This window comes from Pelophylax lessonae (assembly GCF_965119305.1).
Source record: "Pelophylax lessonae genome assembly, chromosome: 2".
NCBI lineage: Eukaryota > Metazoa > Chordata > Amphibia > Anura > Ranidae > Pelophylax > Pelophylax lessonae.
The window spans coordinates 321,944,753-321,962,598 of record NC_138769.1 but is presented as its reverse complement, the minus strand read 5'-3'; the positions used below and the strand labels follow the sequence as shown (position 1 = coordinate 321,962,598).

Below are 17,846 nucleotides of genomic sequence, written 5' to 3'. Positions count from 1 at the left end.
CCAAACACCTCGTGGAGCTAGGGGAGGCGCCGGAAGGCGTGCAGAGGGGCGGAGCCGCCTCCTTTCTTCCTGGGCAGCCAGCCAAAAGACTTCCTGTTTGTGAAGACAGCGCTGTAACCTGTTGCAGTTAAACTCTGAGCATCAAGTGGTGAGCCTGGGGGTCTATCTCTCTCTCTCTCTCGATCGATAGGGATCCCTAGCAGGTAACACTAAGGGGCTTTTGTGGCGCTGGGGGTCTGAAAAAAAAAAAAAAAGTTTTTTATTTAATTGAATTGTATTATCCGGGAAGTTACTGGAATAATCATGGACCCTGCCACACAAATTCCCCCACCTGTTTCCCTCGAGGGGGCCACGGGACCCGCCGGTGCACAGAGTATGGATGCATTTACAGCAGTTTTGGAGTCTTTGGTGGCTCGGGTGGAGGCAGCCTGTCAGGGACGGGGGTCAAGGAAGCGACCCCCGCCTACCCCTATATTATCTGACACCTCTGACTCAGATTCAGAGATGGTCACTGCAGCTGCAGGTCCCTCTGCAAGGGCTGTTACCTCAGGTAAAGCTCCCTCAGACAGTGAGGAGGACGTTCCTTCTCCCGCTATAATTCAGGAAGAAGCATTGGTGGACGCACTAGTTGTGGCAGTGCGGGAAACCTTAAGACTTGAGGTTTTACCGGCAGAGGCAACTGAAACAGAGATTCCCTTTGGTACTAACAAGCCCATCAAAACGGTGAAGGTTTTTCCTGTACCCAAGTGTTTTGGTAATAAAATTAAAGGAGAATGGGAGCATTCTAAGCGTACCTTTACGATTTCCAAGCGTATTGCTAGACGCTATCCATTTGAGGAATCCTTCATTAAGAAATGGACGGTACCACCAGTAGTGGATCCACCTATTTCCAGGCTGAATAAAGCCACGGTTATCTCAGTGGAGGACACTTCGTCCTTTAAGGATCCGGTGGATCGGAAGATGGAAGCAGAGTCCAGCACTATCTTCTCTCTGATAGGGTCAGCATTTAGACCAGTAATTGTTATTGGTCTAGTTTCCCAGACACTTACAGAATGGGCGAGATTGGTACGCCAAGACCTTAGGGGAAAAGATATTCCCCAGGAAACATCTGATTTGATGGAACAGATTATACAAGGGCTACAGTTTATCTGTGACGCAGCCTTGGACACTACTCCCCTATTAGGGCATGCATCTATGTCAGCGGTAATCCTCAGACGTGTGCTGTGGTTAAAATGCTGGTCAGCTGACCTAGGTTCCAAAAAGACCTTGACGAATCTCCCCTTTCAGGGGAATCGTCTATTTGGGGCCACCCTAGACGAAATTATTAAGGATGCCACTGGGGGCAAGAGCACTTTTTTGCCACAGGCTGCTAAAGCTAAGGGACCTCGCAACAAGCGAGGACCTTTCTTTACCGCCCATAAAGGGTACGTACGCCCGGCTGGAACAAGCGGGAAAGGCAAGACTCCTCCAAGAGGGTTCAAGAAAGGCTGGTCGGACAAACAGAGGACCGACTCAGCCAAACCCGAAGCAAAGGATTACACAGCCTGAAGGTGCGCCCCCACCCGGGTTGAGGGTGGGGGGACGTTTTCACCGGTATTCAGGATATTAGATCGAGCATCGACTACCACTACCGGTGCGATTCTTCCCTTCCAACATTTAAGTACTACAGGGAGCGGTAGTCACCGTTCCCTGAATAGATCTTTTCCTTTACCTTTTCCTAAGATTAGTCTCTATTCTCCACAGGAATCGGATCTGGTTGACCAGACAGACCAAGAAGCCTCTAGCCGGGTGACTTCGGTCCCTGAGGTTCAACCAGAAAAGATCACCCTTCCTGATAGGAATCAGGTATCTGATAAATGTGTGGGAACAGAAAACGACCAGACTTTCTCGGATGGTCGGGGCCAGATAGCTCTAGGGACGCCTGGTTCAGATCCAGTCAGCGCCAGTGGTCCTAGAAATTCTAGGCTGGCCTCGTCAAGCCAGCCTGGCCGACTTGGACATGCTAGTCGCAGACGTTCCGTGGGAACTTCGTCTCAGGGAATGTCTGTGGTCTCAAGGACCAATTTACCATTGTGCTTTACAGTCGCTGGTTTTAATGGCCTGGCCATTGAGACCCAAGTACTGAAGGACAGAGGGTTGTCAGCTTCAGTCATTCCTACCCTTATTAAAGCAAGGAAAGCGACTTCCAGCAAGGTCTATTATCACACATGGAAGACTTATATTGCGTGGTGCGAATCTTTAGGATTTCCTCCACGTACCTATTCGGTGACTCGAATATTGGCTTTTTTGCAAAAAGGGGTTGAGCAGAAACTAGCCTTGAGCACCATCAAGGGTCAAGTTTCAGCATTAGCAATCTTCTTTCAGAAACCTTTAGCTACCAAGTCCTTGGTGCGGAATTTCATCCAGGGGGTGCGGCACCTGGCTCCACCAGTCCGCGCGCCCTTACCGCCCTGAGATCTTAATTTAGTTTTGTCGGTTCTACAGAAACCTCCCTTTGAAAACATCAGGGAGATTCCCTTGCTTACTTTATCCCAGAAGGTGGCCTTCTTGGTGGCTATCACTTCGGCTCGCAGGGTGTCAGAACTGGCTGCATTATCATGCCAGTCCCCATACCTAGTGCTTCATAGGGATAAGGTAGTACTTCATCCTAAGCCATCCTTTCTTCCTAAGGTGGTTTCAGATTTTCATCTGAATGAAGATATTGTACTACCTTCCTTGTGTCCTCAGCCCAATCATCATCGGGAACATGCATTGCATTCCTTGGATGTGGTTCGGGCAATCAGGGTATACCTGAAAGCTACGGAATCATTCCGTAAGACGGATTCACTTTTTGTGATCACGGATGGCCCCAGAAAGGGGTTGCCTGCATCTGCCGCGACCATTGCCAAATGGATTAGACAGACGGTGGTACAGGCTTATTCTATTAAGGGTCAGAGTCCTCCGTTCCCTGTTAGGGCGCACTCCACTCGAGCGCTCAGTACTTCCTGGGCCTTTCGCCATCAGGCGTCAGTGGTCCAGGTATGTAAGGCGGCCACCTGGTCGTCGGTACATACCTTTACAAAATTCTATAAAATTGATGTGATTGCATCGGCGGATGCCTCATTTGGCCGCAAGGTTTTGCAGGCCGCAATTTGAGGAGACCGGTGGTCTACCTCGAGGGTTTTTTTCTGTTTGAAAAATTTATTTCTGTTGAGTCTCATCATTAAGGATGAGCATTGTAAACTTCTAGTTGGCACCGGTTGGGCCTTCTAGATTGGGATTTGATTTCCATTTTCCCACCCCTCATTTGTGATACTGCTCTGGGACTTCCTGAAGGTGCTGTATCACCGAGGACTACGTCTGTCAATGAGCGATAGAGAAAAATGGATTTTTGTAAAATCATACCGTAAAATCCTTTTCTCTTAGCTCATTGACAGACGTAGTCCCCGCCCCTCTGTTTTTGAGTTGGGTTGGGTTAAATTCTCTAAGCACTGCTTTTGTGACATAACTGATTTGCTGTGGCGGAGAGAGAGAGGATATACCCTCGGGGACCGCCCCTGGGGTGTGGCCAGAGCATTTTTATTTACTGTCTAGTCCTGCTCCTGTGGAGGCAACATAACCCGAAGGTGCTGTATCACCGAGGACTACGTCTGTCAATGAGCTAAGAGAAAAGGATTTTACGGTAAGATTTTACAAAAATCCATTTTTTTCTTTTATTGGTTGGATGAAATATGCTAATTTTTTGAGATAGGAATTTGGGGTTTTCATGAGCTGTATGCCAAAATCATCAATATTAAAACAATAAAAGGCTTGCACTACTTCAGTTGTGTGTAATGAATCTAAAATATATGAAAGTCTAATGTTTATCAGTACATTACAGAAAATAATGAACTTTATCACAATATGCAAATTTTTTGAGAGGGACCTGTATTTTTGTTGCCCTTCTCTGGACTCTCTCCAGTCCAGCACATCCTTCCTGAAGACCGGTGCCCAGAACTGGACAGCATACTCCAGATGTGGCTGGACCAGAGTAGAGTGGGAGACTAATCTCTATTTCTGGAGTGAATCCCCGTTTTTATACATCCATGCCAGTATTCTGTTGGCTTTGGTTGCAGCGGCTTGGCATTGCATGCCACTGCCAAGCCTGTTGTCCACTAGGACCCCCAAGTCCTTTTCCATCTTGGATTCACCCAGAGGTTCCCCCCCTAGTGAGTAGCTTGCTTTCCTGTTTCTGATGCCCAAATGCATTACTTTACATTTTTCAACATTAAACCTCATCTGCCATGTAGTTGCCCACCCCATTATTTTGTTCAGGTCCACTTGTAAGATTTCCACATCCTGCATAGAAGATATTGGCATGCTTAGTTTAGTATCATCCGCAAATACCGAGATTGTGCTAGATATCCCCTCCTCTAGATTATTTATGAATAAATTAAACAAGATTGGTCCCAGGACAGAACCTTGGGGGACCCCACTTTCCACCCCTGCCCAATCCAAGTACTCCCCATTTATCACCACCCTCTGGACTCTCCCCTGGAGCCAGTTCTTTATCCAGGTACTCACCCTATGGTCTATACCTACATTCCTTAGTTTGTACAGTAAGCATTTGTGGGGAACGGTGTCAAAGGCCTTTGCAAAGTCCAGATACACCACATCCACAGGCTTACCTTTAGGTGGCAGCTCACTTCATCGTAGAAGGTTAATAGATTGGTTTGGCAAGAACAATTTTTAATGAATCCATGCTGATTACTACTAATAATACAGTTTTCATTACTAAAGTCTTGTATATGGTCCCTTAACATCCCCTCCAAAATCTTGCAGACTACTGATGTTAGGCTGACCGGCTTATAGTTACCCAGGATATTTCTCGGCCCTTTTTTAAATATTGGTACCACGTTGGCTTTTTTTCCAATCAGCTGGCACCATACCCGTCTGTAGACTATCCTTAAAGATCAGGAATAATGGTCTGGCAATCACCTGCCTGAGCTCTTTAAGAACCCTTGGGTGCAAGCCATTTATTTATGTTAAGTTTCTCTAGTTTAGTTCTAAGTCTATCTTCTGTTAGCCATGGTGGTACTTCCTGAGGTGTATTCTTTAGTTTAGCCTTACAAGCTGGGTTAGTGTAGCCCCTTGATTCTTTTGTGAAGACTGAAGAGAAGACATTATTTAACACTTCCGTCTTTTCTCTGTCCTCTTTGGCCATATTTCCCTTGTCGTCTTTTATGGGGCCAATGTGTTCTGGCCTTGCTTTCTTACTGTTTATATACTTAAAGAATTTCTTGGGGTCCTTTTTACTCTCTTCCGCTGTATGTCTCTCGTGTTCTATTTTAGCCGCCTTGATTTCGTATTTACATATCTTATTACACTCTTTGTAATGCTTGAATGCTGCCAATGACCCCCTCAGTCTTGTATTTTTTGAAGGCCTTTTCTTTAGTATTAATATGCATTTTTATGTTGGAGTTTAGCCACCCAGGGTTTAGTTTTACTCTTTTAAATTTATTTCCCTTTGGAATGCACTGGCCAATCCCTTTTGTTTAGTATGCTCTTGAAGCACTCCCATTTTTCCTCCGTGTTCTTTGTTTCCAGGGTTATATCACATTTGATATTTTCTAGCAGAGAGCGCAGTTTTGGGAAATTTGGCTCTTTTGAAATTCAGTGTCCCTTATATTACCCTTGTGTTTCCTATTGCTATGATAAATACTGAATCTAATTGACCTATGGTCACGGTTTCCTAAGTTGCCCCGTATTTCTATATCCGTGAGCAGGTCTGTATTGTTGGTAATCAGTAGGACAAGTACCGCATTGTTTCTTGTCGGTGTGTTCACCATCTGACCCATAAAATTGTCCTGCAAAACATTTAGGAACTGCCGAGCCTTGGCTGAATGCGCGGTTTCTTCTGCCCAGTCTATATCTGGATAATTAAAGTCCCCCATTATAATGGCATTTCCCATCCTTGCTGCCAATCCTATCTGTAAAAGGAGGTCCGCCTCCCCCTCCTCCCTCTGGTTGGGGGGGGGCTATAGCATACACCCAATATTACCTTCCCTATAGTGCCTCGTCCATAACTCCATTATTATTATCATCCCTCATATTTACCTGTACACTGTTCTTAATATACAGACATACTCCTCCCCCTTTTTTACCTTCTCTATCCCTGCGATAATCCAATCGCCATCCAATCATGAGAACTGTCGAACCAAGTCTCTGTTATCCCCACAAAATCGAAGTCCTCCTCAGACATAAGTAGCTCCAGCTCTCCCATCTTGTTGGCCAGGCTTCTGGCATTGGTAAACAAACCTTGTAATTTTGACCGGTTGCATATATCTTCGTTTGATGTTGTTTTTAGGCTGCTCTTGTGATTTTTCCCCATACCCACCTTGGGTTTAGGGGCTCTGAACACCCTACCGCTAATGTCCCCCTTTGTGCCCTCTGAATCTTGCTCCCCGCTGGCTAATTCTACATCTATACCCCCCCATCACCTAGTTTAAAATCCCCTCTAACTTTGTGGCCATCCTCTCACCCAGTACGGCTGCACCCTCCCCATTTAGGTTCAATCCGTCCCTACCAAAGAGCCGGTGGCCGACTGAGAAGTCGGCCCAGTTCTCCAGGAACCCGAAACCTTCCTTACTACACCAGCTCCTCAGCCACTTGTTAACTTCCCTAATCTCCCGCTGCCTCTCTGGCGTGGCTCGAGGTACAGGTAGTATTTCTGAAAAATACTACCTTGGAGGTCCTATTCCTCAACTTACCGCCTAAGTCCCTGAAATTGTTTAGGACTCTCCATCTTCCTCTGCCTATGTCATTGTTACCCATGTGTACCATGACAGCTGGGTCTTCCCCCCCCCACCCCTGATAGTAATCTGTCCACCCGATCCGTGATGTGCTGAACCTGAGCGCCCAGTTCGGCGCTCACATTCTTTGTGACAGATTGCACTTTCTGTCCTTCTAATGATTGTGTCCCCTACCACCAGCACCTGTCTTTCCTTTCCCTTTCTCCCGGCTTCACTGGAGGAGCACTGGCAGCTAGGGGCGTTGCTCTGCTCCAGCAATGCTGGTCCCTGACTGGTTTCCCCAACATCACGCAACGGGGCATATTTATTGGGGTGCTCCAGCCCAGGATCGGCCTCCTTGCCTTTTTCCCTTCTACCCTTCCTGTCATCCATCTACTCTGCTCTGATGCCTGCACCTCCGTTTCTCTGCCCACCTCAGTGCAGGCCCCAGCCTGGACCTGTCGGGTACGATCCCAGCTCTCCTTCGGTATGGACATTCGTCTCTGTGTTGCCAGCTGCTTCCCTAGATTCAGGACCTGAGCTTCCAGGGAAGCAATGTTCTTACATTTTGTGCATTTGTATTCACCCTTGATCGCATGATCGAGGAATGCATACATATCACAAGATGTACACCGACTCGCATCTCCACACCCGCCGGGTATTGTACCTACTAATCTAATGGGGATTCAGTAATTTAAGTCTATCCTGTGTTGCTGTTTCCTAGCTTCCTATCTCTACTTTCTCACCCTCTGGTACTCCGCGACACTCACTGACACTCCCAGACACTCGGGTACTCACCGGTACTCACAGACACTCACCGGTACGCAGAGCACGGTCAGTCGCAGTCAGTTGCAGAGCACAGTCAGTCGCACAGCACGGTCCTCTTTGAGGGTGTATTGTTTTTTTCAGGTCAGCTCCGGTTGTTTGCTTGAGTCCCTGTTGCCTGGTTGGCTAATGGTTAGCCTTGGAATTTTTTGGTTGTTCCTACCCCTCATGTTTAACACTGCGTTAGGCCGTCCCAATAGTTATGAATACCTGGAGCTGTCCGTCAATGAACGAGAGAGTGTGGGATTTTTGACTTACCGTAAAATCCATTTCCCTGATTTTTGACAGGCACGGCACCCTTCCTTCTGTGGAGTTATTATTCTCCTGACACTGCTTGTTACAAGACTGAGTGGCTATAGCAGAGAGGGAGTATACTCCCTGGGACTGCCCATGGGTGTAGCCAGAATTTTTTTCTGCCTAGTGCTGTAGGGGGCAGTATATCCCAATGGTTATGAATACTGTGAGCTGTGTCCATCAATGAACATCAGGGAAATGGATTTTACGTTGAGTCAAAAATCCCACTGTCGTCTGCCCCCACATACACGGACAGAAGAACAATGCATGCAGCAGGTGCACCTATGTAAGAAATTATTTGCACCATGGGGGAGGTATCGCTGCAAACGGTAAAGTGAGGGAAAAAAAATTCTAGAGCCATCATTCGTAGTTAATTCAAAACTGTTAACCTTTTTAGATTTTTTAAGCATTGCCTTTGGACAATTTTGGGTACTTGACATGTAGTGTATCTATTTACTTGCTGCAAACTCATATTTCACCAAAAATTGGTTGATCTATGGTGTTTGTGTGTGCAAAGATTAACTATAGTGCATATTTTATTGAAATTTTGATAATTGCAGGCTAAAATGTGACCAGAAAAATGCAACTGCTCCCATTTTATTCTCCAGGGTCTTTGCTCCTAGAAAATGTTCAGGCCTAAAATGTGTATTTTAATGATTGCAATAACTGGAAAAAATGTCTCTGGTAGCAAACCTGGTGCCCTGCATTTGAACACCGTTGTCATCTTAGGCATTTTAAGTCAGGCCAGGTTTATTTTAAACTATGTATGTAAATCTAGCTTATCTGTTCCACCATCTTCACAACCAATAACATTTCAAGCTACAGTGATTCTCATTTCATTGCTACTTTGAGCACCTCAGATGTTTTTTCTGCCAATTGCAAGGAAATACTTTTTGTTTGTTCTCAGAGTTAAGCTGCCTTTTGCCTTGAGAGTGATATTTGGTACATCCAGCTGACAGCAAAGTGAAAAACAAACGTATTGGGTTACTATTATCTCATGTCTATAGGTGCCTGTAGATGTAAGGTAAAAATAAGTGTAGACACTGACTGGGTAGTGAGTAAAACTTTTGACTTCCTAAGATATTGCATTTGCTTTTCCTGTTATATTTTCTTTTGGTTACATAGTTAGGTTGAAAAAAGACACAAGTCTATATAGTTTAATGATGATATTTATTCTTTCCTCAGAGATCACAAGTACAGTGGGCGAAGTGCAAAGCAAGAAAGTAAGTATAAATTACATCAATATGAAATTGTTGCTAGGATTTTGTATTGCTAGAGTCACCTCATGCATTCATATTTGATCAGTATAGCTGTAATTTATCATTAGGAGAGCTTGACTTTTAAATTCATCTTTCAATGGTCCCTCTGATCAAAAAAATAAAAGTGCAGACCTCAGTTTGTGTCTTTCTTGTTCCTCACCACTGCACAGTACAAGCAGTAATGTATAAAATGCCTTTCCTGATTTTACAGTACTGTACAGAATACAGGTGTCTTCAAGTTCTTACAGTTTGGGTATATGCATCTGCCTTCAGATGATTGGACACTGGCCACTGAGAAATCCCTCAAACAACCACTCCCAGCTTCACATCTTAACCCCTAAAGGACCACCCCACGCAGTTAGACTGCATAAGGGCGGCCCTCCTGCGTGAAATCACATACCTGTGAGTGATTCCTTGCAGTGGGTCTGGAACGCGCACTGACGGCGACCCACTCCCGCTATGATTGGACACAGTGGGAACCAATCAGCAGGTCCCCGATCGTTCTCAGGAGAGGCAGAACGGAAGTTTGCCTATGTAAACAAGGCAGACCGTAGTTCTGTGAGAGGGGAAGACAAATCTTGTGTTCCTGCTAAGCAGGAACACTAATCTGTCTTGTTCCAGATAAAGCATCCCCCACACAGTAAACACTCCCTATGAGCACACTTAAAGCTTTGATCGCCCCTGATAACCCCCTTCCTTGCCGGTTTTATTAGTACAGTGACAGTGCATTTTTTTAGCACTGGTCCCCAAAAAGTGTCAGGTGTCCAATTTGCCACACTGTCAGTCCCGCTAAAAATCCCTGATCGCCGCCTTGACTAGTAAATAAATTAAAAATTCCCTAAATATATCCTATAGTTTGTAGACTAACCGACGTAGGTTATTGATTGCTAACCAATTAATATACGCTTATTGTGATCTTTTTTTTTATATTAGCAGAATACTTTGGTCTAAATTTATGAAGAAGTTAGATCTTTTTTTTTTTTTTACATTTTGTTATTGGATATGTTTTAAAGCATAAGGTAAATACCGTGTTTTCCTCTTTCGTTCATTAACGGTGACAGCTCTATGTCTTCTTTGACCCTTGGGTTATGCTGCTCTCCACAGGAGTAGGACTAGGCGGAGACCAGTTTGACTACACCCCTAGGGTAGTCCTAGGGGGTATACTTCCCACTTCTACTATAGGACTTTTATTTTGCCTAGTCAGGAGTAAGGACCTGGTTCCTTGCTGGGTCCTGGCATTTTTTCCTTTTTTAAATGGAATTTGTTTTTTATTTTTTGTTCCTCTGAGAACTACATTTAACTGCCGGACTGGGCAGCGCATTGAATATCCTAGGTCCTTGCCTTCCCAGTCTCGTCATTGAGCGCCACCCAAATTTAGCTCTGCGCTAGGTTGGCTGCGACATAGCCCCACTGGACGAGGGCTGACTGGCGAGTGTAACACCTTGCGAGGACACATAGCCATGGTCATGACAAGAGTCGCAGCGTGCCTCTGGCCGCAGCACCCCCATTCCAAGATGATGCGGTGGACTGCCCGGAGTGGTGCTCGTTTGGTTTTTAGGTGTGGTGAAGTAGTGTCCCCCCCTCTCCTCTGGGACAATTTTGCAGTGGACGCAGGCCCTTTCCTCGGGTTGGTGGGCCTCCTCCATATCCTTCCTTCCCGCCTGGTGTTTTCTCCCCCCCCCCCCCCCCCCCCAACTAGCAGGGTTCCCCTGCCCATGTCACCCTCATCTACCCTCCCTAGCCACCCTCCCCGGGATGGCCAGGCTGCTTTCAGGTACTAGGTCATGCAGTGTTGGGCTGGGAGGGGGTCGAGCCCCATCGGCGGCTCACATGGAAATGTTTATATGGCAATATCAGGGTGGGGGTCCCTGTTAAGGCCACCTTAGCAGACTGTAAGTACCTGGAGGGCCTTTGGGGGTCCTGGGTGCCGCGCCGCCATTTTTCTGTGGTAGCGGTTTCTGAAGGCTTCAGCGTCCATGTTTGTGTAGTGCAGCAGACATTTTTTGGAGTTTTCCATTGAAATCAATGCGGCGGCCATTTACGTGTAGCCTGTGGAACAGTGCTGCAGCGGTGGGCTTCTAGTGGCAGTGACGGCGCTTCCTCCTTCTTTCTAATCGCTGCATGGCAAGCAGCTTGGCGCTCTGCATCCTTCCCTAAGTCAGTGGTGGTGAGTCCCTGCAGGTGTACAGATCCCTCTTTCTGCTATAGCAGTGCCACTGGTGCGCTGGGACTTGTAGTACTACCGCTGCAGTGGTGAGGAGGGTTTTTTTATTGCAATTTTTTCACACATTGCGGGCGGACTCTGGGTTAACCATGGAGTCCCTGGAGCATGTGTCACCACAATTGATACCTGGATCACCACAATTGATACCTGGATTACAGTATATCTGTGATGCCTCTCTGGATACGGCCCCTTTTAGCCTGCAGAGTGTGACAGCTGTGACCCTTCGCCGTATGATTTGGCTTAAATACTGGTCTACGGACCATGCTTCCAAAAAGGTATTGACTGATCTTCCTTTTGTAGGAGACTGCCTGTTCAGAGCTTCTATGGAAGAGATCATTCAAGGTCTTAGGGGAGGTAGGAGTACTCTGCTTCCACAGGTTGCCAAAAGCAAAGAGGCTTGTCCTAAACGTGGTCCCTTCTTCTCGGCTCACAAAGGGGCCCTTTCGTCCCGCGGGCTCGCAGGTCAAGGGACAAAAATCCATCTGTAACTTCGCGGGAGGTTCTAAGAGGCCCTGGACTGGTAAAAGTGGGTTCCAAAAAAAAAAGTGGGTTCCACTGGTTCTACAGACAACCCGCTCTCTGCCTAAAGAGGAGCCCTCACCCGTATCTGCGGTGGAGGGGACATCTTTGCTGCTTTATAGACCCGTGGATCTCTTTCATTCAAGACAAATAGGTCCACGAGTTGATTTGGTCTGGCCGGTTACAAGATCGAGTTTCAGTCCTTGCTTCGGCAAGGTTCTTCTCTTCCAACTTGTGCCTGTCCCCCGGATCGGGTGCCAGGCCTTTATGGGGCGGTGTAGAATCTGTTATCACAGGGAGTAATTGTGCCGGTTCCAGTGACAATTACAATGAGGGATTTTATTCAAATCTATTTACTGTTCCCAGGAAGGAAGACTAGGTCTGTCCAATCTTGGAATTCAAGGCCCTGAATCGCTTTTTGCGAGTTCAGAAATTTCGGCTGAAGTCCATTCGCACAGTAGTGGCATTTCTTCATCAAGGGGATTTTCTGCCCTCTGTCAATATCTAGGACGCTTATCTTCATATCCCATTATATGTCGGCTCCAGCATTTTCTTCGCTTTGCCGTGGGAGAGGAGCATTATCAATTCGTAGCATTACCCTTTGTTCTCACCTCAGCTCCTTGGGTGTTCACAAAAGTGTTGGCTCCGGTTCTAGCCTTGCTCAGGCGGAGGGCATCGCGATACTGGGGTACCTGGACGATCTTCTACGAGCAGAGTCTTCATCTGTCTTAACCACTTCTGGACCGGAAGGATTTGCCCCCTTAATGACCAGGCCATTTTTTGGGATTCGGCACTGCGTTACTTTAACGGACAATTGCGGGGTTGTGCGACGCTGTACCCAAATAAAATTGATGTCCTTTTTTTCCCACAAATGGAGCTTTCTTTTGGTGGTATTTGAGCACCTCTGCTAATTTTTATTTTTTGTGCTATGAACAAAAAAGAGCGACAATTCCGGGAAAAAAAAAAAATTCACTTTCTGCTATATAACATTCCCAAAAAGAAAATGTAAAAATCTGATTTTAACATTTTTAGGCCAATTTTTCTGCTACATATTTTTGGTAAAAAAAATTGCAATAAGCGTATTTTGATTGGTCTGCGCAAAAGTGATCACGTCTACAAACTACGGGAAAGATTTCTTTTTTCTTTTTTTTTTTTTTACTATCTTCGATCTGCGATTTTTAGCGGGACTGCGACATTGTGGCGGGCAGTTCGAACCCCTAACTGACATTTTGACACTTGGGGGGACCAGTGACATTACCATAGTATCAGTGCTAAAAATATGCACTGTTACTGTAATGAGGACACTGGCTCCTGTCACAAGTCTCTATCATTTCACAAGCTTCGCCATCTTACAGTTAGAATCACTCCCCTAGGCTCACATCTAACCCCTTGATCACCCAGTTGACACTGGGTGATCAAGGGGTTAGATGTGAGCCTAGGGGAGTGATTCTAACTGTAAGATGGCGAAGCTTGTGAAATGATAAGAGACTTGTGACAGGAGCTCTGTGATCATTCCAGAGAGAACGGTCCGCTGTGTTTACGATCGTCCTTCTTTCTCAGCGGGGAACGATTGCGGGTGCCAGGCGGCAATCAGAGCCGCCTGCCCTGTGCATCGAAATCCCTGCTTCCGAGTGGGGGCGGGCGCGTGCTCCAGAGCCCCCGCTAGCTGCAGGCGAGCGACCGACCTATACCTACGTCGGTTCGCGCAGGAGGGGCTGCCTGACGCAGTATAACTGCGGTGGGCGGTCCTTAACTGGTTAAAAGACGATCTGGACATCACTGTGCAAACTCTGCAAGAGTTTGGCTGGATGTTGAATTTTCAAAAATCATCTCTGACTCCATCCAACAACCTTGATTACCTCGGCCTGACTTTGGATTCAGCCTCAGCCAGGGTGTTCCTTCTGGAGGTGAAACTGCTGAAGTTGCAGCATGCGATTCGTCTCCTGTTGTCCAACCATCGGTTTTCTCTCAGGACTTGCATGCAAGTGCTGGGCTTGATGGTCTCCACCTTGAGACTGTTCCGTTTACTCAGTTCCCTACCAGGCTTCTGCAAAAGGAGATTCCTGCCAAATGGGACAAGAATACTCTAGACAATCTGTTTCTGTTGATCCCCGGGTGCATGGGGATCCTTAATTTGGTGGCTCCGTTCCCCCACGCTTCAACAGGGAAGTCCTTTCTCCCCCTGTACTGGACGGTGGTTTCCACAGACGCCAGCCTGTCCGGGTGGGGAGGTGTCTTGGGCACAGATTCGGCTCAAGGGGTTTGGACTCGGGAGTCCAGTCTGCCGATCAATATTGTGGAGATTCGCGTGATCAGGCTTTGCCTCTCTCTGTGGACTGATCGTCAGTGTCTGGTAAGGATTCAATCAGACAATGCCACGGTTGTGGCATATGTTAATCATCAAGGGGGCACCAAAAGTGCCCTGGCGGCCAGAGAAGTAGCCGGCATTCTAAGGTGGGCAGAACGATATGTTCTCTCTGCTGTGCACATTCCAGGAGTGGAAAATTGACAGGTGGACTACCTCAGTCGACAGGCGTTGGAGCTGGGCGAATGGCCTCTCACCCGGAAGTGTTTTAACCACTGTGTCTCCGGTGGGGGAATCCCGATGTGGACCTGTTGGTCTCTCGTTTCGACTGGAAGGTTCAGAGGTCTTGGGATCCTTTGGCAGACGCCGTCAACGCTTTGGTCGCCTATTGCACAGAATCGAGGTGGAAGGGATTCCAATCATTCTGGTGGCTCCGGACTGGCCTCGCCGGTCTCGGTACGCAGGCCTAGTAAAGGCTGGTAGCCGATGTTCCTTGGGGACTCCCTCTCAGAGAAGGTCTTTTATCTCAAGGGCCGATCTTGCATCCTGCTTTACGGTCGCTGGCTTTACCGGCCTGACTATTGAAAGCCAGGTACTGAAAGCTAGAGGGTTGTCGATTCGGTGATTCCTACTCTGTTGAAAGCTTAGAAAATCTAAGGGGGGGTTGTTTCTTCCCGTCTGCTGGAGTTTCTACAACAGGGTGTAGATCAGCGTTGGGCTGTGGGAACCATCAAGGGCCAGATTTACACCCTGGCCCTTTTTATTCTATGGTAGTTCATCACTTGGCTCCTCCGGTAAAGTCCCTGGAACCTTCATGGGACCTCAATCTGGTACTGTCGGTTCTTCAAAGACCGCCTTTTGAAAATACTCGTGAACTTCCTCTGCTAACTCTTGTCACAGAAGGTGGCCTTTCTGGTGGCTATTACTAATGCATGCAGGGTGTCGGAGCTGGCTGCATTGTCCTGTCGGTCACCTTACCTGGTGCTTCACTGTCTCCCTGTCAGTCGATCCGTCCCAAGGTCAACTCAGGTTTCCACTTGAATAAAGACATTGTGTTGCCTTCTTTGTGTCCTGAGCTGAAACATTGCTTTACATTCCCTGGATGTGGTTCGGGCAATCAGGGTGTACCTGGCGGCGACTGAGTCCATTTGTAAATCGGATTCCTTGTTTGTCCTTACGGATGGATCTCATAAGAGGCAGGCTGCATCAGCTGCAGCCATTTCTAGATGGATCAGGCAGATGGTGCTGCAGGCCTATTCCATTAAGGGTCAAGATTCTCCTTTCCCTCTTAAGGCGCATTCTACAAGAGCGCTTGGTGCCTCCTCGGTCTTCCGTCATCAGGCATCAGTGGTCCAGATGTGCAAGGCGGTCACATGGTCGTCTGTGCATACATTCACAAAGTTTTACAAGGTGGATGTACTTGCATCTGCGGATGCTGCATTCGGCCGCAAAGTTTTGCAGGCTGCCGTTGCAGAGGCTCCTGCATCTTGAGGGTGTATTTTTTTCTAGTGGTGAGCTCGAGTTGTTCCTGGTTGAGCTCCTGGTTTACCTGGTTGGCTATGTTTAGCCCTTTTGGGAATTATTTATTTATTTCAGGTACTTGTATAGCGCTGTCAATTTACGCAGCGCTTTACATATACATCACACATTCACCACACATTCACATCAGTCCCTGCCCTCAAGGAGCGTACAATCTTAAGGTCCCTAACTCGCATTAATACATACATAGTATGGCCAATTTTATACAGGATCCAATTAACCTACCGGCATGTCTTTGGAGTGTGGAAGGAAACCGGAGTACCCAGGGGAAACCCACGCAGGCACAGGGAGAACATGCAAACTCCAGGCAGGTAGTTGGGATTTGAACCAGCGACCTTCTTGCTGCTAGGTGAAAGTGCTAACCACTACACCACTGTGCCAGAATTATGTGCATTGCTGTGTTTTTTTTTCCCACCCCTCATGTTGATACTGCTTTGGGACGTCCCAAGGGTCAAAGAAGATATGGAGCGGTGTCTGTCAATGACCGAAAGAGAACTGGATTTATGTCTTACCATAAAATCCTTTTCTCTGATGTGCATTGATGAACACAGCACCCACCCCTCTGAGTTGGGTTGTGTATTCTTCTGACACTGCTTGTTACAAACTGAAGTCCTATAGTGGGAATTGTACCCCCTTGGACTGCCCTAGAGGCGTAGTCAAATTTGTTTCCACCTAGTCCTACTCCTATGGAGAGCAGCAGAACTCAAGAGGATTTTATTGTAAGACGAAAATCCATTTTATTTTCAAAATTTTCGGTCTTTTTTTGTTTATAGCGCAAAAAATAAAATCCGTAGAGGCGATCTATTGCCACCAAAACAAAGCTATATTGTTGGGAAAAAAAAGGACATCAATTTTATTTTGTGTACAGTGTAGCATGACCGTGCAATTGTCAATTAAAGTAACGCAGTGTCGTATTGCAAAAAATTGCCTGGTCATGAAGGGGGGTAAACCACCTGGGACTGAAGTGGTTAAAGAGCAAAACCAGGACTAGGGTTTATCTTTGCACTCAAGGAATTGACTGAAAAGCATTTTCTGGTCCTTTGCTACTAAGGGCACAGTGTTATTAGTGAGACCTTCCGGTGTTTGCACCAAGGCATCTCCCTTTTGCTCCACTGTTGGGGAGTTTAATACCCTTTTTGGGGGACATTTTATTATCAGTTACAGCTGGTTACAAGTGCCTGGATAAGGGGTTAGATGCCTCTGTCCAGTCAACTGGACCTTTGACCTTGCATTAAATTAGTGAATGCTTTGGCAAATGCACGTCTCCAAATCTCCAGGATAAGTCTGTTCTCTATCCACATGCACAGGATTCCCTGGTTTCATTGCTGGTCCGTTGTGCTTCCATGCAATAAATGTTTTTTGTTTACCGGTGTGAAGGCCAACACCTGTTTTTCCCTCCTCGGATAAGTGCGATAAGGAGATCACTGGGGATAAGAGAACACTCCTACTCTAATGCTCACGTCTATACCACTATGTCTTCTCTTTCTGAGTTTAAGGGTTCCTTTCATCCCTTGGTCTTCCATTGCGTGGATTAAGACAGGAATGTGCTTTTTGCAAGACAGCGACGCCATCTTCACAGTGATGAGACACCCCCTCTTTTTTGCAGTTGGGGAGGAGGAGAGAATAATTTATTTTGGCCTCCTTAGCTTTCTGATCCCAACAGATCTTGTTTGTGAGTTCAGTTTGTTTCCCAGGGCTACAATTTGGTGTTTCACACTCTTCCCTGCTTCAAGCTCTTAAACATACCCTGTTCTCTGATGGCTGGGGTCTCTTGACTTCTATGCAGCAGTTTTTGTCCTAAAGGGTCATCACCCCAGTACCAATAATATGATGATTTCAAGGTTTCTACTTCAAAAGCTGAATGGAACCTGCAGGAACAAGTTGAGAATCTTTAGATCCGGAATGTGCCTGACTTCTCCAAAGTGTTGCAATAAAAATGTGAGGTCAGCCATTGTCTCCCCCCTTCTGGAGGATTGTGTTTCTGTCAGGGATGCTTATCTGTATGTTCCAATCTTTCCACAACACCAATGTAATCTACAGTTTGCAGTGGAGGACCATGGATACCAGTTTGTCACCCTTATATTTGGTCTGTATGGCCATTCAAATTTCTTGAATTCATGTTTTTGTGTACA

The 17,846-nt window shown here is 46.6% G+C and overlaps 1 protein-coding gene across 1 annotated transcript in view; it reads left to right on the top strand.

Annotated features, from left to right (window-relative positions):
• Positions 1–17,846, top strand: part of AHDC1 (AT-hook DNA binding motif containing 1) — a 180,477-nt gene that overhangs the window by 104,195 nt on the left and 58,436 nt on the right. Inside the window, exon 3 of the mRNA XM_082248458.1 lies at positions 9,054–9,091. Within this exon, the coding sequence (XP_082104584.1) occupies positions 9,054–9,091 (38 nt within the window). The remainder of the gene's footprint in view (positions 1–9,053; positions 9,092–17,846) is intronic.